This window comes from Pristiophorus japonicus, chromosome 9 (genome assembly GCF_044704955.1).
Source record: "Pristiophorus japonicus isolate sPriJap1 chromosome 9, sPriJap1.hap1, whole genome shotgun sequence".
In the NCBI taxonomy this organism is placed as follows: Eukaryota; Metazoa; Chordata; class Chondrichthyes; family Pristiophoridae; genus Pristiophorus; species Pristiophorus japonicus.
The window spans coordinates 44,767,213-44,791,058 of record NC_091985.1 but is presented as its reverse complement, the minus strand read 5'-3'; the positions used below and the strand labels follow the sequence as shown (position 1 = coordinate 44,791,058).

Sequence of the window (23,846 nt, the reverse complement as noted above, 5' to 3'; positions counted from 1 at the left end):
GTAGGAAGAATAGAAAAACTGAATATTTTTTTAAATGGTGAGAAACTATTAAACGTTGGTGTAAGGGATAAATTGTAAGAGTTGCAAATAGGTGGTCAGAATTATGCTGAAGGTAGTGAACTTATCAGTATTCGGAGGGTCTGTATAATTGCCTATGTATGTAACAGTTGCTGATGTAGGTATAGCACAAATGTATAACGCATTAAACTGAATCCATAACCTCTGTAATACTTAAACAGCAAAATCAGCTGTTGTTGATCAGAAGTCTCTGAGGAAGAGATAAGGAAGCCAGTTTAGGCATCTCTTATACTGTGACAAAGTGCAAGTCATGGAACAACACCATAGAAGATGGGCAATTGCATATACCACTCAGAGACAGTTTGATAAGAGTCGACAAATCAATGTAACTTTGCTGATAGAATTAGACCTATGGAGGATTTTGTAGGAGGGTGCTCCTCTCCAAAACCTGTATAAATTGTACGTGAAACCTTTCGTACTTCGAAGGTTTTAGACTGAATCTTCCCGTGCATTGCTCGTAATAAAACTGGTAAACCTGAGGTTTCATTTGTTTACTTCCGTGGTCGGTATACAATGAGAAGCTGGGCGAGGTGTCGATTAACTATATCAGTTAGTCCACCCCAGGGAAGAGGAGCCTTCCTTTTAACCCCAACAGACGGGCAGGTGTCGATTAACTATATCAGTTAGTCCACCTTAGAAGGAGGGAAGCCTCCTTTTACCCCTACAGTTGGTGTAGTCGGCAGGATACAAACCCTCCGACCTGGATGATGTGAGAGCTGAATGGCAGTGAGTATGATTTTGTATCACCTGCAGCTGTGGCATTGACGGGGAAGGAGGTAATCCATATAAAGTATTAGAAGGGTTAATCTGTAGAACAAGTTATAGCGAACCACGGAAGGACAAAAACCAAGGTTGGGAATAGGTGTAGTGCCTGAAAAAGAAGGAATACAACCTAAGGGGGAGAGGACCCCAGCGATCGTTAGAGGACAAATAAGGTGTATGCTCCGAAGCGTGACATGGTAATAACACGGAGAAGCCGGTATTGATCGCGCGCAGCGCAAACAAAGAAGGAATGCAACCTAAAAAGTGGGGTGGGACCCCAGGATCCTAGGAAAACTGGCCAGCGGGATAAAATGCTCGCTGAGAAAAATGGAAAATTAATAAAAGAGAAGAAAAATGCTGGAAAACACATTGAATTTACAAAGGACAGCGTGTTTTCATCAAAAGATAAACATGCGACCTTGAAAGCTGCAGCTGCTAGAGAGAGGAGCAAAGATGTTTAGGAAAATGGACTGGAGGAAGATCATCAAAATACAAAACCTAATTTGAAGAAAGGAAATTTAAATTGGCTGTAAAAAAGATATTGATTTAAATATAAAAACTTACGAGTTAAACCTGACACAGAAGTTTTGTGCCGAGAAAGAGAAACAAAGATATTTAACTATGGACCGGAGGAAGGTCATCAAAAAATAATTAAGTTCAGATTCAAAAGGGGGAAAAGATCTAAGTTATGTGAACTCAGCAAAGGAAGGAAAAAACTGGGAATTAGAAAATTCTTTAAAAAAATGGAACCACACGGAAGTTTAGATTGTGTGCCGAGAGATATAAAACACGAGATTTGCTCAGTGAACGGGACAGTAAAAACAAAATGCTGGAATTTATATAGCTTGTGTGAAAATTGGATTTCAGTAAACGAAATAGCTATTAAAAATGTGTGATCTCATTTTAAATCAATGAAAAAATCTTTGGCAAGTATTTGAATTGGAAGTTTAGAGAAATTGGAGTTTAATCTAAAATGCTGTCTTTCCCGATGAGAAGGTTTTATTATGACAACTTTACTAATGATTTCTGCTGTTTTAACGGATTATGCAAAATCACGTAATGACAACAGGCCTTCTCAAAAACCTGTAAAGGAGTTAACCCTTTCCATTGACAGCTGTTTTATACTGGACAATATTAATTTGGATTTCTTAATAAAAGAAAGAAGACTCACCTGGCAGACAAAGGAAATGGTGGGATAGTCAGAATAAAAATAAAATGAAGCAAGCCTGTGTAATAATATTCGCCTGCTACAGAGGACAGATAGATACTCAAACAAAACAAATTCAAGAGTTAGAAGCTAAGATAAATAAGCTGGAAGAGATAAAGACAGGACCAGACGGATAGTGCAGTGCACAGTCATCGCATCATCACCTACGGTAATAGAGCCAATGTACCCCATGGTGGGCAAGTGTAGTCCATAAACCCAATCTAACAGTAAAGCAGACTGGGATAACGAGTGTGGGGTAGTGTGCCCCCCGACACATGATAATGGCTATCTATCAGTGGCACCGATAAACACTACCACCATTCCCTCCAACGGACGTAGAGCAGCTCACATTACCATACAGGAGGTACCCCTCAGCCCACAGGAGAGACAAATTCTATTGAATAAGTTACCAACCCCTAAAGCAAAATAGTAGAAATACAGAATTCTGACAAAAGATTGGAGTAGAATACTGTGGCTCAAAAGGTAGGCAAAAGGGTAGAAGAGTACGGGGAACAAAAGTAGATTGAATACAAAAACCACTCTGGGGCTGATGACCCCGACAAAAATAATGCAGCATTCTTGAAAATGTTTAAAGATGGACTAGGACAGGCAAATCAAAAGATAATTAAGTTAGGATTTAAGGTAGGAAATGATTATGATGGAACTTTGGAATGGGCAGAACAGGTAGAAGAGCTAAAGTCAGAACAAAGGGAGAAGATAGCAAAATAGCAGCAGAGACGAAGGGGGAGGAGACACTTCCCTGCGCAGCTCCCCTGATGTTTTAGCTGCAATAAGGGAGGAGGCGCAGGGAGGCGAGGCCCACAACAGGCAAAGAACGGAGCATCCTTTTGCAGTATGTGGATGATATTGCCTCCAGCACAGAACAACAACACGGACTAGCTTTAACTACAGTGCTAGGAGCTCTACAGAGCGCAGGATTAAAAATAAATCCTAGGAAGGTGGGAAGGAGCGAAGCAACATCTAGGATACATGACAGAGGCCTAAGGACAGAAAGGAAGCAATTCAATCAATGCCCAGGCCCGTGAAAGTGGTCAGGCAGGTACTAGGGCGATTCAACTACTGCAGAAAGATCAGGAAATTGTGGTATTAAGGTTAAAACAAGCGCTCACAAGTGCTCCAGCCCTGGGATTACCCGACCAGAATAGGCCCTACCACATTTATACCCACCACAGTAAAGATCATTACATGGGGACAGGCATAGGCCAGTGGCATAGTAATGTCGGGGCACATACCCAGCATACCTTAGTAGAATTGCTTAAGACAGGAAGGCTAAAAACGATATCCGACACGTGAAGGGCAAGGTGGGAAGCATGCTCTTACCCCCCCAACGGGACGGTAACAATAAAAGACAACTGTAACAACCCTGCAGGATGGATTATTACGCAGGGAAAGGAGAAGGAGCATCAGTATAGCTCGACAGGAGAAGACGAGGGAAATAGTCAGGCTTGAGGAGGTAGACATGGATCTATATGTAGATGGATCTCGGCGCTATATGGGACACCACGGACCGGACCCTATCAGGTAATAATGGTAAATTATGGTAGTTATAAGGGGCATCGGCAAGTGGAAACACTGGACCCAGTTAAAAAAGCATGGTCATTAACTAACCGGTGACGACCAGGAAGTATTGTTTTCTGCAGGACTCTAGTGCTCATGGAAACAACGTGGATAACGGAGCTTCATATCAAGGACAACAGTCTGTGGGACGGCAAGGCCTTTATTACAGGGATTCGGGCGACATTAGTTTTAAAAAAAATCAAAAACACTGATAGTGACGCATGTAGACTTAAATAACGGGCATAACACAACGTAACGAGGAAACGAAACAACATTAGGGATGGGCCAGTAATACGGGACCAATAGTTCGTGGGAATAAGACCACGGTGTGTTTTATAATCAGGAGGGACAAAGATACTGCACCTGGAGGAAGGGGGTTCAGATTTCACTCAACATCTATGAATGGTGGTGGAGGGATATCTCCCGAGATAGACCCACCAACACGGTCCCACCCACTACTTTAACAACAGTGAGCACTACCACGGCCCTGACCAGCACCACAAATGTGTCCAACTATGAAAGCTGGGGCAAAAGGGGGATTGATAAGGCAGACCAAGAATAAGATACATGGCGGGATACGCGGCGGGAGTTGCGACGGTAAACACTACAGACCTACACATGATAAAAAGTCGAGTTAACGCTCTAACACGAACCTTACAGTGATTGCTGGAAAGGGATGAGGATAATGAAAAGATACAGGCACAACTGGGTAATGGCGTAGAAAGGGAATTATTACAAGTGGCCCACACATTGTGTGACCACGCCAGAGCTATAAATTCGATGAATAGAGCAGAACAGAACTTAAGTAAAACCATACAGACAGAACTAATATATACAGGTTGCTCAATGGAATACAACATAACCTAGAGCAGCTTCAGAATGGAAAGGTGCCGGATTGGATAACACTTGATGTATTTACCAACTGGACCTTGGACAAAAACATGACTCATGCCTGCGAGGTGCGGAGAAACAGTCATGCTTGGGTCCCAAATGTCAGATGTGTAATCGGACATTTAAATATAATAGGTTTTGTTTTATCTCTACCACAGTATGATGTGACAAAGGGAGATCCTCTATAGCAAACAATATAGGAGAAATAAGAAATCAAACTCGTGTGCGGTACCATGACAAACCAGAAATGTAACTGAAAAGAACAGTATTAAGAATCTCAGCATGGATGATTATTATAAAAATAACCAAGTTGCTTTATGACGAGATCCACTATGAATGATCAAAGATGACTGTGGATATGGCCAAGTGGATGGGTGCACCTTGAGTATCACCCCCCTTGTCATGTATCCTACATGGCTACTGTTGGTACCATCACAAGGTGTGCCATCAGAGGGCACAGCAGTGGGAGACTTGTAGTTTACCTGTACAGGTGTGCCTGGCCTAGTATAAAAGGCAGGCCACCAGGTGTGATCTTCACTCTGGAGTTATCAATAAAGGACTAAGGTCACTACAGTTCAAGTACAACACATTGCCTCGTGGAGTCATTATCAGAGCATCCTAGGATACAACAATTGGCGACGAGATTATGGACTTTCACGCGAAAATGGCTACCCTTGGTACATTGCAGCAGTTCACCGATGGTGATGATTGGGACGCCTTTGTGGAGAGACTCGACCATTTCTTCACAGCAAATGACCTGGCAGGAGACAACCCGGCCACATTGGCTGGCAGGTGCAGAGCTATCCTGCTAACCAGTTGTGGGCCCACCGTCTATGGCCTCGTCAGGGACTTGCTGGCATCAGCGAAGACAAAGACCAAGACGTACAAGGAGCTTGTAACACTGATCCATGAGCAACTGAAGCCCAAGGAGAGCATCCTCACAGCCAGACACCGGTTCTACACCCACCGACGGCCTCAAGGCCAGGAAATCGCGAAATACGCTGCAGACCTCAGGAGGCTGACGTCACCATGTGATTTCGGCGACCACCTCACCGAAGTGCTGTGGGACATTTTTGTCATTGGAATTGGCCATGAGGGCCTTCTTCAGAAGCTACTGTCAGCTGATACCACAGTCACACTGCAGAAGGCCATCTCCGTGAGCCAGGCATTCATGACCTCGACCTGCGGCTCTAGGCAGATGACTCATCCTCAGGACTCAAACCCGGCAAGTACTGGGCACAGAGTGGCACCTTTTAGAGGCTGGACTGTAGAACGTGAACCTCCTCAGGGAAGAGAGAACAGGCCCACGAGTCCGCCGACGGGGGCTAACACCATGCTGGCGTTTTGGAGGGAATCACAGGGCTCACCAGTGCTGTTTTAAAGACTATTTATGCAAGAGCTGCAACACAAAGGGCCACCTCCAGCGAATGTGTAAGAGAAATATGACTCACTGCATCGATGAAGAGTCTGTAGATGGCCATGAATCCAGTGCAGATTATGAAACAATAGGCAGAGAGGCAGCTCAGCCCAACAATGAGGTGAAAAGCATGTTTACCTGCACCACCGAGTGTTCCCCATTGAGAATGGAAGTCGAGATAGATGGCGTTCCAGTCTTCATGGGGGCGAGTCAATCAGTAAGGAATCAAAAAGCCTTTGAGAGGCTGTGGGACAATCAAGCTGAACCACCCAAGTTGGTCCCGGTTCAGGCAAAGCTGCGCACCTACACCAATGAACTTATCCCAGTTGTTGGTAGTGCGGATGTAAAGGTACTCCATGATGGCGCGGTGCACAAGTTACCACTGTGGATTGTTGCAGATGATGGACCAAAGCTACTCGGAAGAAGGTGGATGGAGAAGATCCACTGGAAGTGGGAAGACTTCATCCCTCCAGCAATCGACGTCCTCTGCACTCAGAGGCAAAGCAAGTCCTCACCTGAGGTTGGATCCGGCACCAGAGAGCAGACCAGCACAGCACCTGAGGCACAGACTGCCCAGCAGGATTGCGTGGAGATGATCTAGCTGGGACGACCCGAGCACACCTTCCAGGCTCCAGTGGCAGGACTCTGAAGGAAGAAAATCGGATCCAAAGGCAACTCCCCAGCTTCGGTGGCAGAACCCGGGGAGAAGAGGATCACCACAGTCGACATCGTGGATGGAGGAAAGATGGCGCCCGAACCACGAGGTGATGCGCTGAAGAAAAAGATGGCGGTGGCCAGACTACGTTTCTGCGGCCACAATCGAGACTCCACGATGGTATGTTGCCTCCTTGGTGCAAGAGTCAAGGATGTCTCGGAGCGGTTGCAGGACATTTTGGAGGGGGAGGGTGAACAGCCAGTCGTTGTGGTGCACCAACGATATAGGTAAAAAACGGGATGAGGTCCTACAAGGTGAATTTAGGGAGCTAGGAGTTAAATTAAAAAGTAGGACCTCAAAAGTAGTGATCTCAAGATTGCTACCAATGCCACGTGCTAGTCAGAGTAGGAATCGCTGGACAGCTCAGATGAATACGTGGCTTGAGCAGTGGTGCAGAAGGGAGGATTCAAATTCCTGGGACATTGGAACCGGTTCTAGAGGAGATGGGACGGGCTGCACCTGGGCAGGACCGGAACCAATGTCCTTGGGGGAGTGTTTGCTCGTGCTGTTGGGGAGGGGTTAAACTAATATGGCAGGGGGATGGGAACCTATGCAGGGAGACAGAGGGAAGTAGAATGGGGGCAGAAGCAAAAGATAGAAAGAAGAAAAGTAAAAGTGGAGGGCAGAGAAACCCAAAGCAAAAATCAAAAAGGGTCACATTACAGCAAAATTCTAAAGGGGCAAAGTGTGTTAAAAAGACAAGCCTGAAGGCTTTGTGCCTCACTGCAAGGAGTATTTGTAATAAGGTGGACGAATTAACTGCACAGGCAGCAATTAATGAATATGATATAATTGGCATCACGGAGACATGGCTCCAGGGTGACCAAGGCTGGGAACTCAACATCCAGAGGTATTCAATATTCAGGAAGGATAGACAGAAAGGAAAAGGAGGTTGGGTGGCGTTGCTGGTTAAAGAAGAAATTAATGCAATAGTAAGGAAGGACATTAGCTTGGATGATGTGGAATCTGTATGGGTGGAGCTGCGGAATACCAAAGGGCAGAAAACGCTGGTGGGAGTTGTGTACAGACCACCAAACAGTAGTAGTGAGGTTAGGGACAGCATCAAACAAGAAATTAGGGATGCATGCAATAAAGGTACAGCAGTTATCATGGGCGATTTTAATCTACATATAGATTGGGCTAACCAAACTGGTAACAATATGGCGGAGGAGGATTTCCTGGAGTGTATTAGGGATGGTTTTCTCGACCAATATGTCGAGGAACCAACTAGAGAGCTGGCCATCATAGACGAGGTGACGTGGAATGACAAAGGACTAATTAGCAATCTTGTTGTGCGAGGCCCCTTGGGGAAGAGTGACCATAATATGGTAGAATTCTTTATTAAGATGGAGAGTGACACAGTTAATTCAGAGACTAGGGTCCTGAACTTAGGGAAAGGTAACTTCAATGGTATGAGACGTGAATTGGCTAGAATAAACTGGCAAATGAATATAAGAGCAGGGAGGTCTTACTGCAGTTGTACAGGGCCTTGTGAGGCCTCACCTGGAATATTGTGTTCAGTTTTGGTCTCCTAATCTGAGGAAGGACGTTCTTGCTATTGAGGGAGTGCAGCGAAGGTTCATCAGACTGATTCCCAGGATGGCAGGACTGACATATGAGGAGAGACTGGATCGACTGGCTTGTATTCACTGCAGTTTAGAAGGATGAGAGGGGATCTCATAGAAACATATAAAATTCTGACAGAACTGGACAGGTTAGATGCAGGAAGAATGTTCCCGATGTTGGGGAAGTCCAGAACCAGGGGACACAATCTAAGGATAAGGGGTAAGCCATTTAGGACTGAGATGAGGAGAAACTTCTTCACTCAGAGAGTTGTTAACCTGCGGAATTCCCTACCGCAGAGAGTTGTTGATGCCAGTTCATTGGATATTTTCAAGAGGGAGTTAGATATGGCCCTTGCAGCTGAAGGGATCAAGGGGTATGGAGAGAAAGCAGGAAAGGGGTACTGAGGTGAATGATCAGATATGGTCTTATTGAATGGTGGTGCAGGCTCAAAGGGCCGAATGGCCTACTCCTGCACCTATTTTCTATGTTTTTATGTTTCTATGCAGCGCTGATGGAGCAACATGTGGCACCAAATGAAGAAGAAAGCTAGGCTCTCTTAAAGGAGACCTGCAACCCACACTTAAAGGGACAGTTCCACATTTTCAAACAATGTAAGAGCAACTATGAGTTAGATGTAAAATGTGTAACTGATGATCAGAGTTGTGTGCATGCAATAAGCAAGAAAAAGTCGCATGATTGCGATCATGTAAAATGTGTAATTTATTATCAGAGTTGTGTACATACAACTAGCAAGGAAAAGTTGCGCGATCGCGATCAGAGCTACAGGGTATTCACAATAAGTAATGAAACGTTGTGTGATGTCGGATTTCAACTGCATACAGCCAATGCAGCGGGCAAACACCCATCGGGAACAGACAGGTCCAGCGAGTTACCCAACACTGTGGCCTTCGTCCCTGGGACCAGAGTTATGCACCATGGAGTATGGCCACAAGCAGCCAATACACACAAGCTGCAGAGCAAGCGATCTCAGGAGGGCAATGGCACCGGTATCGATACCCTGCCCCTGATCGTCTCCGCCTCTCAGGCAACCGATGGCAGCAACCGCCACGAGCCTGAAAGAGCAAACCGCGCTAAAGCGCAGCCCCCAGACCCCATTGCCACCAAGGCCATACCCGTAAACTAACGGTCACCCACGACAGTCCCCCAAAAAGGACCCGGGACCAGCCAGGATCCCAAACCAAACAATGCCCAGGCCAGCGAATCAGCAGTTCCCTGTGCACTGCTAGACAACAGCTCCTCAGGGAGCAGCAGCAACCCAGGGCGCAAAGAAAGGACAGGGAGGTCACAGGCATCTGTGAACCTGCCCGACGCTAGGAACCACGGCAACAGCCCCAAGAGCAGGCAACTTGAGCCAACTGGGTTCCCACTGCCAGCACTGGGCACCGCGCCACCAACAGACTGCAGGGACACCATCCAGTTCTGGAACTAGTTTGTCCTCACGCACCGGTTACCGATCCCCCTTATGTATCGATAAGGTACCGCAAGGTTCTGTGCTGGGGCCCCAGCTGTTTACATTGTATATTAATGATTTAGACGAGGGGATTAAATGTAGTATCTCCAAATTTGCGGATGACACTAAGTTGGGTGGCAGTGTGAGCTGCGAGGAGGATGCTATGAGGCTGCAGAGTGACATAGGTTAGGTGAGTGGGCAAATGCATGGCAGATGAAGTATAATGTGGATAAATGTGAGGTTATCCACTTTGGTGGTAAAAATAGAGAGACAGACTATTATCTGAATGGTGACAGATTAGGAAAAGGGAAGGTGCAACGAGACCTGGGTGTTATGGTACATCAGTCATTGAAGGTTGGCATGCAGGTACAGCAGGCGGTTAAGAAAGCAAATGGCATGTTGGCCTTCATAGCGAGGGGATTTGAGTACAGGGGCAGGGAGGTGTTGCTACAGTTGTACAGGGCCTTGGTGAGGCCACACCTGGAGTATTGTGTCCAATTTTAGTCTGCTAACTTGAGGAAGGACATTCTTGCTATTGAGGGAGTGCAGCGAAGGTTCACCAGACTGATTCCCGGGATGGTGGGACTGACCTATCAAGAAAGACTGGATCAACTGGGCTTGTATTCACTGGAGTTCAGAAGAATGAGAGGGGACCTCATAGAAACGTTTAAAATTCTGACGGGTTTAGACAGGTTAGATGCAGGAAGAATGTTCCCAATGTTGGGGAAGTCCAGAACTAGGGGTCACAGTCTAAGGATAAGGGGTAAGCCATTTAGGACCGAGATGAGGAGAGACTTCTTCACCCAGAGAGTGGTGAACCTGTGGAATTCTCTGCCACAGAAAGTGGTTGGGGCCAATTCACTAAATATATTCAAAAGGGAGTTAGATGAAGTCCTTACTACTCGGGGGATCAAGGGGTATGGGGAGAAAGCAGGAAGGGGGTACTGAAGTTTCATGTTCAGCCATGAACTCATTGAATGGCGGTGCAGGCTAGAAGGGCTGAATGGCCTGCTCCTGCACCTATTTTCTATGTTTCTATGTATCTCACCATTCTAATGTACTTAACATAGAAACATAGAAAATAGGTGCAGGAGTAGGCCATTCAGCCCTTCTAGCCTGCACCGCCATTCAATGAGTTCATGGCTGAACATGCAACTTCAGTACCCCATTCCTGCTTTTTCGCCATACCCCTTGATCCCCCTAGTAGCAAGGACTTCATCTAACTCCCTTTTGAATATATTTAGTGAATTGGCCTCAACTACTTTCTGTGGTCAAGAATTCCACAGGTTCACCACTCTCTGGGTGAAGAAGTTTCTCCTCATCTCGGTCCTAAATGGCTTACCCCTTATCCTTAGACTGTGACCCCTGGTTCTGGACTTCCCCAACATTGGGAACATTCTTCCTGCATCTAACCTGTCTAAACCCGTTAGAATTTTAAACGTTTCTATGAGGTCCCCTCTCATTCTTCTGAACTCCAGTGAATACAAGCCCAGTTGATCCAGTCTTTCTTGTCTCACAACCAAACCACAAAGGTAATGCAAACTTGTTTTTCTCTACTTGAATGTGTATGAATGCAATGAACCTCCGGCATAATCTATATGTGGGGGTGGTGGGGGGGCGGAGAATGGAGTGGTCAGGGGGACACACAAACAGCAACCACCAGCACTCTACTGCCAACAAAACACCTACCACTCACCCAAGATAGAAACAACCCACCAAGGATCAACCAGATAGAGCTAAGTCCAGAGTACAGTCAATGCAGAGGCAATTTGCACTAAAGGCTTGGGGGAGAGTGATGTCATGTGTCCTACATGACTACTGTTTGTACTATCACAAGGTGTGCCACCAGAGGGCACAGCAGTGGGAGACTTGTAGGTTACCTGTACAGGTGTGCCTGGCTTAGTATAAAAGGCAGGCCACCAGGTGTGATCCTCACTCTGGAATTATCAATAAAGGACTAAGGTCACTACAGTTCAAGTACAACACATTGCCTCGTGGAGTCATTATTAGAGCATCCTGGGATACTACACCCCTAACATAGGACTACTAAATTATCGCTGTTCCATAAGGAAATGGAGATTGATGTGTGAGCACCATGGCAACTGAAATCGATGGGACAATGATGGACATTACCTGAGGAGATTATGCGAAGGCCATCAAGCCACAAGGAAAACCGATACTTGAAGTGAAAGAGGAAGAAACTTGACTGAATTGGACACCATTCAGCAACATAGAGGATACCCCAGGCGGGGCAGAAAGTCGGCAGCATAGAGAAGATCCCAAGTGGAGGAAAGATAGAAGAAACAGAGGATACTCCAGGTGGGGCATAATTCGAACACTGAGAAAATGTTGGCTAAAAGGATTTATACACGAACTATGCTGGACTAAATGCACTGGTTGTAGTGCAAGGGAACTCATCTTGCTAGTATTATCCTGTAAAAAGGTGTAACTGACGTAAGAGGCAGGCCCTAGCCCGTACTATAGTTAAAACATTGAATAAAGGGAAATTGGACAATCTGTCAGAAAGGACTTACTTAGTATAACCTTGATGGGAAAGCCAACAGGTAGGTCCTGCAGTTCGGGAAGTAGCACTACCCAAGCTAAAGGAAAATCCTGAAAGCTCACCCGTGAAGTATTCATTGGGAAATGGCCAATCTTGGGCATATAGCAAAGGGCCATTAGGGGGGAATTTTAAGGGATAAATTGTAAGAGTTACAAATAGGTGGTCAGAATTATGCTGAAGGTAGTGAACTTATCAGTATTAGGAGGGTCTGTATAATTGCCTATGTATGTAACACTTGCTGATGTAGGTATAGCACAAATGTATAACACATTAAACTGAATCCGTAACCTCTGTAATACTTAAACAGCAAAATCAGCTGTTGTTGATCAGAAGTCTCTGAGGAAGAGATAAGGAAGCCAGTTTAGGTGTCTATTATACTGTGACAAAGTGCAAGTCATGGAACAACACCATAGAAGATGGACAATTGCATATACCACTCAGAGACAGTTTGCAAAATTAAAGCACATGGTATTGGGGGGAATGTATTGACGTGGATAGAGAACTGGTTGGCAGACAGGAAGCAAAGAGTGGGAATAAACGGGTCATTTTCAGAATGGCAAGCAGTGTCTAGTGGGGTACCGCAAGGTTCAGTGCTGGGACCCCAGCTATTTACAATATACATTAATGATTTGGATGAATGTAATATCTCCAAGTTTGCAGATGACACTAAGCTGGGTGGCAGTGTGAGCTGTGAAGAGGATGTTTAGAGGCTGCAGGGTGACTTGGACAGGTTAGGTGAGTGGGCAAATGCATGGCAGATGCAGTATAATGTGGATAAATGTGAGGTTATCCACTTTGGTGGCAAAATCAGGGAGGCAGAATATTATCTGAATGGTGACAGATTAGGAAAAGGGGAGGTGCAACGAGACCTGGGTGTCATGGTACATCAGTCTTTGAAAATTGGCATGCAGGTACAGCAGGCGGTGAAGAAGGCCTTCATAGCACGAGGATTTGAGTATAGGAGCAGGATGGTCTTGCTGCTGTTGTACAGGGCCTTGGTGAGGCCTCATCTGGAATATTGTGTTCAGTTTTGGTCTCCTAATCTGAGGAAGGACATTCTTGCTATTGAGGGAGTGCAGCGAAGGTTCACCAGACTGATTCCCGGGATGGCAGGACGGACATATGAAGAAAGACTGGATCGGCTAGGCTTATATTCACTGGAATTTAGAAGAATGAGAGGGGATCTCATAGAAACATATAAAATTCTGACGGGATTGGACAGGTTAGATGCAGGAAGAATGTTCCCGATGTTGGGGAAGTCCAGAACCAGGAATCACAGTCTAAGGATAAGGGGTAAGCCTTTAAGACTGAGATGAGGAGAAACTTCTTCACTCAGAGAGTTGTGAACCTGTGGAATCCTTTACCACAGAAAGTTGTTGAGACCAGTTCGTTAGATATGTTCAAAAGGGAGTTAGATGTGGCCCTTACGGCTAAAGGGATCAAGGGGTATGGAGAGAAAGCAGGAATGGGGTACTGAAGCTGCATGATCAGCCATGACCTTATTGAATGGTGGTGCAGGCTCTAAGGGCCAAATGGCCTACTCCTGCACCTATTTTCTATGTTTCTATGTTTCTATGATAAGAGTTGACAAATCAATGTAACTTTGTTGATAGAATTAGACCTATGGAGGATTGTGTAGGAGGGTGCTCCTCTGCAAAACCTGTATAAATTATACTTGAAACCTCTTGTATTTCGGAGGTTTTAGGCTGAACCTTCCCGTACATTGCTCGTAATAAAACCGGTAAACCTGAGGTTTCGTTTGCTTACTTCCGTGGTCATTATACAGTGTGAGCTGGGCGAGGTATCGATTAACTATATCAGTTAATCCACTCCAGGGAAGAGAAGCCTTCCTTTTAACCCCAACAGACGGGCAGGTGTCGATTAACTATATCAGTTAGTCCAACTTAGAAGGAGAGAAGCCTCCTTTGTATCCCTACAGATAAGGTGTTCAGAGAGATTTAGGTGTGTCGTACAGGAAACCCAGATAGTTAACATGCAGGTACAGCAAGCAATTAGGAAGGCAAATGGCATGTTAGCCTTTATTGCAAGGGGGTTGGAGTACAAGAGTGAGGAAGTCCTGCTACAATTGTACAGGGCTTTGGTGAGACCACACCTGGAGTACTGTGCAGTTTTGTTCTCCTTATTTGAGAAAGACATACTTGCCTTGGAGGCGGTGCAACAAAGGTTCACTAGATTGATCCCTGGGCTGAGAGGGTTGTCCTGTGAGGAGAGATTGAGTAAATTGGGCCTATACTCTCTGGAGTTTAGAAGAATCATTGAAACATAAGATTCTGAGGGGGATTGACCGGGTAGGTGCTGAGAGGGTGTTTCCCCTGGAGAGTCTAGAACTGGGGGGCACAGTCTCAGGATAAAGGGTTGGGCACTTAAAACTGAGATGAGGAGAAATTTCTTCATTCAGAGGATTATGAATCTTTGGAATTCTCTACCACACAGGGCTGTGGATGCTGAGTCATTGAGTATATTCAAGGCTGCGATAGATAGATCTTTGGACTCTAGCGGAATCAAGGGATATGGGATCAGGTGGGAAAGTGGAGTTGAGGTCGAAGATCAGCCATGATCTTGTTGAATGGTGGAGCAGGCTCGAAAGGTTGAATGGCCTACTCCTGCTCCTAATTCTTTTATTCTTATTATTGTCGATATAAGTAACCTGAACCCCATTTATTTAAAGTCAGTATTATTTGTTTCCTTAATTCTAATCTGCAAATTGTGTCTTTAATCTTCGAGTCATTGAACTAAATTGCTGACTGTGGGCTGAATATCCTTTCTGCTGCAACAGTGGTGGACCTTTGGTAGGGCAGAGTGCTCCCCTTGCCGTTGCCCCTGAGCCCCACTTCCCTGGATTAGAGGCATTGAACTTCCTTGGGTGGGCGCTGGGGCCATTTACCGTATTGCTGGGATGTTGGCTCAAATGGGATGCAGGGAAATCACAGCGGCACCTTGCCACAGCATAAATGGGCCTGCAGTTCTGCCTGAACATTTAGCAAATGTTCAAATGCGGCCCAGTTTGAAACATGGCAACTTCCCCAATGTAATTGATTTCCCTGTAATTGGCTGCATGAAGGAAACTGGCTATTCAAACTTTAAGTCTCTGCTCCCCTGTGCCTGTCGCAACACTAGAAACCAGAGGCATACGGATATTTCTTCTGCCCAGCGTTGCTAGGGTGCAAAAAAGAACATAACAACATCGGAAATAGGAACAGGAGTAGGCCATTCGGCCCCTCGAGCCTGCTCTGCCATTCAATAAAATCATGGCTGATCTGATCATCGACTCAGCTCCACTTCCCTGCCCATTCCCCATAACCCTTTACTCCCTTATCACTCACAAATCTATCTATCTTCGCCTTAAATATGTTTAAAAAAAAACATTGCATTCCCATCATTTGACTCATTATAATTTTTGGGCAGACTAACTATACGCCTGACATGACTTCCGGCAGAAAGTGCTGCTTACCGGCATAACCAGTGAGGGAATACCAGGCCCAGTCTCTCTAACGTTAGTAGCAACATTCCTCCAAAATTAAATCAGAAAATGCTGGCCGTAAAATAGAAAAGAAAGCAGACCTCCATCACCAGCGCCAAGGTGACAGCCTCCCGCTGTCTGCACCGTGTTCTGATGAAGGACCTGCCCTCCCACCAGATACAGACAGCCCGACCCAGTGTCACCACCATCCCCACTGTGTAGGAAGTAGAGCCAAGGGTAAAGTCTGAAGTCAGTGTTCAGCCCGATCCCACCAAGTTTTACCAGCGTTTGTTGTTTTAATTTCAGATCTGATTTGCAGACATTCTGCATGTTCAATGTCTCCCATCTTTTTGTCTCTTCCTTGGATTGCCTCTAAGATTACCCTGGCTACGCTACATTCTTTGCTTCTCTTGTGTCGGTAATTTATTTAACGCCTCTTTCCGTCGTCCGATGTAACGATCACCTGACAATCTCTTGGTCTTCCTTTGAGCAGGTTACAGGTCATTCCACTACTTCCTGCTAAGAGGCTGCAGGGTGACTTGGACAGGTTAGGTGAGTGGGCAAATGCATGGCAGATGCAGTATAATGTGGATAAATGTGAGGTTATCCACTTTGGTGGCAAAAACACGAGGGCAGAATATTATCTGAATGGCGACAGATTAGGAAAAGGGGAGGTGCAACGAGACCTGGGTGTCATGGTACATCAGTCATTGAAAGTTGGCATGCAGGTACAGTAGGCAGTGAAGAAGGCAAATGGTATGTGGGCCTTCATAGCTAGGGGATTTGAGTATAGGAGCAGGGAGGTCTTACTGCAGTTGTACAGGGCCATAGTGAAGCCTCACCTGGAATATTGTGTTCAGTTTTGGTCTCCTAATCTGAGGAAGGATGTTCTTCTATTGAGGGAGTGCAGCGAAGGTTCACCAGACTGATTCCCGGGATGGCAGGATTGACATATGAGGAGAGACTGGATCGACTGGGCCTGTATTCACTGCAGTTTAGAAGGATGAGAGGGGATCTCATAGAAACATATAAAATTCTGACAAGACTGGACAGGTTAGATGCAGGAAGAATGTTCCCGATGTTGGGGAAGTCCAGAACCAGGGGACACAGTCTAAGGATAAGGGGTACGTCATTTAGGACTGAGATGAGGAGAAACTTCTTCACTCAGAGAGTTGTTAACCTGTGGAATTCCCTACCGCAGAGAGTTGTTGATGCCAGTTCATTGGATATATTCAAGAGGGAGTTAGATATGGCCCTTACGGCTAAAGGGATCAAGGGGTATGGAGAGAAAGCAGGAAAGGGGTACTGAGGTGAATGACCAGCCATGATCATACTGAATGGTGGTGCAGGCCCGAAGGGCCGAATGGCCGACTCCTGCACCTATCTTCTATGTTTCTATGTTTCTATGCTCTCTGTGTTGATTTGTTTCTCTCCTCTTCGTTCTGACTCTATTAGAATGCTTGTTCATCTTTCATATTCTAGTTCTGGAGAAGAACTGAGCCTAGAACATTAACTTTGTTCCCTCCGTAGATGCTGAATGACCTGCTGTGTGTTTCCAGCGTTTACTGTTTTCATTTCCAACATTTCCAGTTTTCTACTTTTTATTTACTATGTTTTGTGAACTCTGTCTCCTTTGTTTAAGTTAGTATTGTTCGATTAATACTCACAATCTCCTATGGGAATCAGAAAGTTGCATGAGATATGGGGCTCCATTTCCCTGTCAACCCTGAACCTGGGTGCAACTTAGCCGGTCTTGGACTGGCCCCAACGCGCCCAGTGGCAGGGCCGAACACCTAGACATGGGGAGGACAACCTGCCGCTACTACAGACACGAGGGCCTGCAGCAGTGCCAATAGCCACCATTAATTTCAGGCATACATTGTATCTTGTTTTGTTGTCAGCCACAGCTCAGCAGCAGCAATCTCACCTGAACCAAAAGGTTGTGGGTTCAGAGACTTGAGCACATAACCTCGGTTAACATATCTGTGCAGTACTGAGGGAGCGCTGCCACGTCGGAGGTGTTGTATTTCGGGTGAGACTTTGAACCGAGGCCTTGCCTGCCCTCTCAGGATGTAAAAGATCCCACGCCAGTATTCGAAGGCGAGCAGTGGAGTTCTCCCCGGTGTCCTGGCCAACATTTATCCCTAAAGCAACATTACTAAATCAGATCATCTGGTCACTTCTTTCATTGTTGTTTGTGGGAGCTTGCTGTGTACAAATTGTCTGCAGCGTTTCCTACATTACAATCGTGACTGCACTTCAAAAGTACTTCATTGGCTGTAAGTTGCTTTGGGACGTCCTGAAGTCATGAAAGGAGCTATATAAATGCAAGCCTTACTTTATGTCTATAACTAATGAATAGATACATTGGGCCCGAAATTCAGCCTTCCGAAAATGGCTCTTACCATTGGAAAGTGGCGGCCACATGGCGGAGTTCAATGGCCGCCGCTGGCGAAATTCTCCCTGGTGGTTTTTCCGGTGGTCCCTACTTGCGCCCCGCTGCTGCCAACCCCTCCTAAGTGCGTCATCAAAGCGCGCACCACCGATCTCCCGCACCTCCACCGAAATTCAGGGCAAAATATCTTTGGGCCGCCACGTGGTGCTCCCGACAGCTTTTTCGGTCAGTGCGCGGTGTTCGAAGTGTGTGCGACATGGCTGTGTGGCAGATATTCAAGGGGGGGGGAGAGGGGGGGGCGCACTACCATGGCCGCCATTTTATTTTTTTGTCGGCCAACTACCATGCCGGGCCGACAATTATGTCCCGGGTTCGGCCGGGCTGCCAACAGCCAGCCTAGCACCACCTCTTGGGTGCCAGGCCGCTGGCCCAGCTGAAACCCTCCCTGGTGGCCCAGTGGCCTGAACTTTAAAAATTGCGCAGGCTCTCCCCTTTAAGTGAAGGGGAGAGACATGGTGATGCACACGCGTCAAGACATCATCAGCGCCAGGTTGATGACTGACAGCGGCGGAGCCTCCACTTCTGTCCCTCGAGTGTGCTCACCGCCTCACGACTGGCCCCATTATGACCGACTTCCGGTCCATTCCAAAAAAATGACAAAGAGCTGAATTTCACACAAGAGGCCACCTCGTCCACAGCGGCGGTGAAAACACATCAACAGTGGTCGGTGCAACCCATTTTGGGTGGCGTTGAATTTTTACCCCAGTAGCTGCAACCCAAAGTGAGCAGTTGGCCAGTTGAGTAAGAGGGACAGACCGTTTCTCACATGTAGTGAGGAACAGAACACTATACCTGTCAGACAGGTCAGGCAATGAGAACGTAGTTTTTTGCCAGCTTCCTGAGCCAGTAATATTTGCGAATTCCCACAGTGTCCGGACATATTCCTGATCAGTCTTATTTTCCACAGCCAAGAAGGAAAGGCTTCCCATCAGCGTACCATACAAACATAAAGACATTCGGACCTGCATATAAAAAGATACAAACACAATCAGAGTCCATGTTTAAATTCACACAATATGCACACTATATCCCCGTTTTTCCTCTTCCATCAGAAGCTAGGGTAAATTAGGGCAAAGCCCACCAGAACTGTGCTCCACTGGAACCAAGACCTGAATTTTCTATTGGGTCTGAATGGAGGTGTGCACTGGCACATGTGGAGGCACACAATTGGGCCTAGGCAGGAAGGCAACATGATGTCTGGGAGATTCCTCGGCCTTAAACGCAAAGTTAATCTTAAAGACGCAGGCACATTGGAAAGCCCCAGATACGTAATATTGATTTTTGTGGCTTTGAGGTGGCACAGAACATTGTATTTTAAAGCAGGCATCAGCTGAAGAATTTTAGAGAATGTTGAAATCTATTTTAGCCAGCCAACTTGCATTTATGTGTTCTTTTTGATTATTTATACATGCCACCTCCAGTCAATGGCAGCAGCACCCACCACGTGTCTGGTTGGTCTCCAGTCTGCCTTGCAGGAAGCTGCTGATGAGCACAGTGATAAGCAATGGGGGAATAGGGAGAACAAGGATGGGTGTGATGAATGACAGAATGGGAATAGGAGGAGGGTACTGATTTAAAAGGAGGAGGGTGCTGATTTCATGGTGAGGCTTCACTTGTTATTATACCCATCAAAAAAAATACAAGTGGAGTCTTGTTTGACTTCCCCTTCTCTAAAAGAGGATTCTGCTCAAGAGCGACAGCTCTCTCTAGCCATTCCTCGGGTATTCTAGTCCTTTCTCATCATCATAGGCAGTCCCTTGGAATCGAGGAAGACTTGTTTCCACTCTTAAAATGAGTCCTTAGGTGGCTGAACAGTCCAATACGAGAACCACAGTCCCTGTCACAGGTGGGACAGATAGTTGTTGAGGGAAGGGGTGGGTGGAACTGGTTTGCCGCACGCTCTTTCCGCTGCCTGCGCTTGATTTCTGCATACTCTCGGCGATGAGCCTCGAGGTGCTCGGCGCCCTCCCGGATGCTCTTCCTCCACTTAGGGCGGTCTTTGGCCAGGGACTCCCAGGTGTCAGTTGCACTTTATCAGGGAGGCTTTGAGGGTGTCCTTGTAACGTTTCCTCTGCCCACCTATGGCTCGTTTACCATGAAGGCGTTCCGAGTAGAGCGCTTGCTTTGAGAGTCTTGTGTCTGGGACATGCGAACAACGTGGCCTGCCCAGTGGAGCTGATCAAGTGTGGTCAGTGCTTCAATGCTGGGGATGTTGGCCTAGTCGAGGACGCTAATGTTGGTGTTGTTTGTCCTCCCAGGGGATTTGTAGGATCTTGCGGAGACATCGTTGGTGGTATTTCTCCAGCGAATTGAGGTGTCAACTGTACGTGGTCCAAGTGACAACTATTTGCTAGCATAAGGGATTGAAACACAGATGACATGGAGCGAGAGGCATCTTTCATGAGGTGTCTTTTAGGCAGCTCCTTGTCCGTAAACTGAAATAACCTTGGCTCCATTATGACAGTGACTATACGTCGAAAATAATTCATTGGCTGTGGAGGTTTTGGGTTGTCATGAGGATGTAAACGTCCCTATATAAATGCAAATTCTTTCTTTCTTTTGCAATCTGATGATAAATGTCTTGGGGTGAAAAGCCATTATAAACCTAAACCTTATTCTTTATATGAGAGTGAACTCCCTACTGGAATCTCGCCTAATCCGATCCATCATTGACATCAACATAGCTCCAAAGCAGAAGGGGCAGCAGAAGCAGTGTCGCAAAAAAGTCAATGCTGAGGCAATTAAAGACCCAGCTAAGAGAGCCGTATACAGTCAGCGCCTCACAGCTAACCTGGCGTGGCTTGATGACCCCGAGACGCAGAATGCCCACAGCGCTTGGTCTGCCCTCCAATCCTCCATAACCAGTGCCTGCAAAGAGACGCTCGATCACTCAACCAGAAAACACCACGACTGGTTTGATGAGAATGATCAGGAGATCCAAGAGCTAATAGATTGCAAGCGCAGGGCATTTCTGAGCCTTAAACAACAACCCAACTTGGAAGCAGCAAAGCAGCATTACAGATGGCTCAAGGCTGAGGTCCAACAAAAAACCCGGGACCTAAAGAACAGGTGGTGAATGGAGAAAGCACAGGAGACACAGCTGCTGGCCGACAGCCATGATGTGTGAGGATTCTTCATCGCAGTCAAGGCCACCTACGGTCCAAACACCCAAGGCCACACCACATTGCTGGCCAAGAAAGGGGAAACACTCATCAAGGACACCGAGGCAGTCAGGGCCCGCTGGAAGGAGCACTTCGAAAATCTCCTCAATCGAGATTCCGCCTTTGACTTAGTGTTCTCGACTCCATCCCACAACATGCTACCTGCCACCACCTCAGTAAATCCCCAACACTGCACGAGGTAGAAAAAGCCATAAGACAGCTTATGAACAACAAGGCTACGGGAGAGGATGGAATCCCTGCAGAGAGGCACTGTTGACACGAGTACATGACCTCATCTCGCTCATCTGGAGGGAGGAGAGCATGCCTGGAGATCTCAGAAATGCAGTGATCGTGACCATCTTTAAAAAAGGGGACAAGTCCGACTGCGGCAACTACAGAGGAATCTTCCCGCTTTCAGCCACTGGGAAAGTCGTCGCTAGAGTCCTCCTCAATCGTCTTCTCCCTGTGGCTGAGGAGCTCTTCCCGGAGTCAGAGTGCAGATTTCATCCCCTACGGGGCACAACGGACATGATCTTTACAGCGCAACAGCTGCAGGAAAAATGCAGAGAACAGCGCCAGCCCTTATACATGGCCTTCTTCGACCTTACAAAGGCCTTTGACATTGTCAACCGCGAGGGTCTATGGAGCGTCCTCCTCCGTTTCAGATGCCCCCAAAGGTTTGTCACCATCCTCCGCTTGCTCCACGAAGACATGCAAGCCGTGATCCTTACCAACGGATCCATTACAGACCCAATCCATGTTTGGACCGGGGTCAAGCAGGGCTGCGTCATCGCCTCAACCCTCTTCTCAATCTTCCTCGCCGCCAAGCTCCACTTCACAGTCAACAAGCTCCCTGCTGGAGTGGAACTAAACTACAGAACCAGTGGGAACCTATTCAACCTTTGTCATCTCCAGGCCAGGTCCAAGACCACCCCAACCTCTGTCATCGAGCTACAGTATGCGGAGATCAGCCTCTGCACACATACAGAGGCTGATCTCCAGGACATGGTTGACATATTTACTGAGGCATACGAAAACATGGGCCTTACGGAAATATCCGTAAGACAAAGGACCTCCACCAGCCTGTCCTCGCCGCACAGCACTGCCCTCCAATCATCATGATCCACGGAGTGGCCCTTGACAACGTGGACCATTTCCCATACCTCGGGAGCCTCTTATTAACAAGCGCAGACATTGATGACGAGATTCAACACCACCTCCAGTGCGCCAGTGCAGCCTTCGGCCGCCTGAGGAAAAGAGTGTTTGAAGACCAGGCCCTCAAATCTGTCACCAAGCTCATGGTCTACAGGGCTGTAGTAATACCCGCTCTCCTGTATGGCTCAGAGACATGGACCATGTACAGTAGACACCTCAAGTCGCTGGAGAAATATCACCAACAATGTCTCCGCAAGATCCTACAAATCCCCTGGGAGGACAGACACACCAACATTAGCGTCCTCGACCAGGCCAACATCCCCAGCATTGAAGCACTGACCACACTTGATCAGCTCCGCTGGGCAGACCACATTGACCGCATGCCGGACACGAGACTCCCAAAGCAAGCGCTTTACTTGGAACTCCTTCATGGCAAACGAGCCAAAGGTGGACAGCGGAAACCTTACAAGGACACCCTCAAAGCCTCCCTGATAAAGTGCGACTTCCCCACTGACACCTGCGAGTCCCTGGCCAAAGACCGCCCTAAGTAGAGGAAGTGCATCCGGGAGGGTGCTGAGCACCTCGAGTCTCAACGCCGAGTGCATGCAGAAATCAAGTGCAGGCAGCGGAAAGAGCGTGCGGCAAACCTGTCCCACCCATCCCTTCCCTCAATACTGTCTGTCCCACCTGTGACAGGGACTGTGGCTCTCTTATTGGACTGTTCAGTCACCTAAGGACTCATTTTAAAAGTGGAAGCAAGTCTTCCTCGATTCCGAGGGACTGCCTATGATGATGATGAGGAATTTCAGAGTAAAAAGTGCCAAGGATCTGCTTCGTAGCAAGGTTTGCACCAGTGGACTCAGGGCAGAGGGGGCTGATCCGAAATGTAACATAACGCTAGCAGCATTACCCATGGGATGAAGATTTATATGAGCAGACTAAATCAATGAGGAAAAGTAAACTTTATATGAAATTTCCCTAATAGGCTCAATTAAATACCAATATCCTTATCCCCTATATATTAATTACAGTAATTAACTTAGTATTTCCCTTTTCAGCTAATATTAGCCTGTAAATTGCAGTTACCTAACGCCTGCATGTTTGGCGTATTTCTGAACATAATTTACTGAATGCCACTGAACCCTCATTTACCGCCCTTTCCCTGAACACTATCGCTGTGTAGTGAATGTATATTTGGTGTATTTCAGTGAAGGAGCCATTGCAGTGATTGCTCTCGATAGTACTGGTGCAAGGGTCAAGGATGTCTCGGAGCGGGTGCAGGACATTCTGAAATGGGAGGGAGAACAGCCAGTTGTCGTGGTGCACATTGGTACCAACGACATAGG

The 23,846-nt window shown here is 46.8% G+C and overlaps 1 protein-coding gene across 1 annotated transcript in view; it reads right to left on the bottom strand.

Moving 5' to 3' along the window:
• The window catches only part of LOC139272598 (ALK tyrosine kinase receptor-like), a 1,661,561-nt gene that overhangs the window by 514,710 nt on the left and 1,123,005 nt on the right, over window positions 1-23,846 (bottom strand). The window contains exon 9 of the mRNA XM_070888679.1: window positions 18,977-19,146. Coding sequence (XP_070744780.1) covers window positions 18,977-19,146 — 170 coding nt within the window. The remainder of the gene's footprint in view (window positions 1-18,976; window positions 19,147-23,846) is intronic.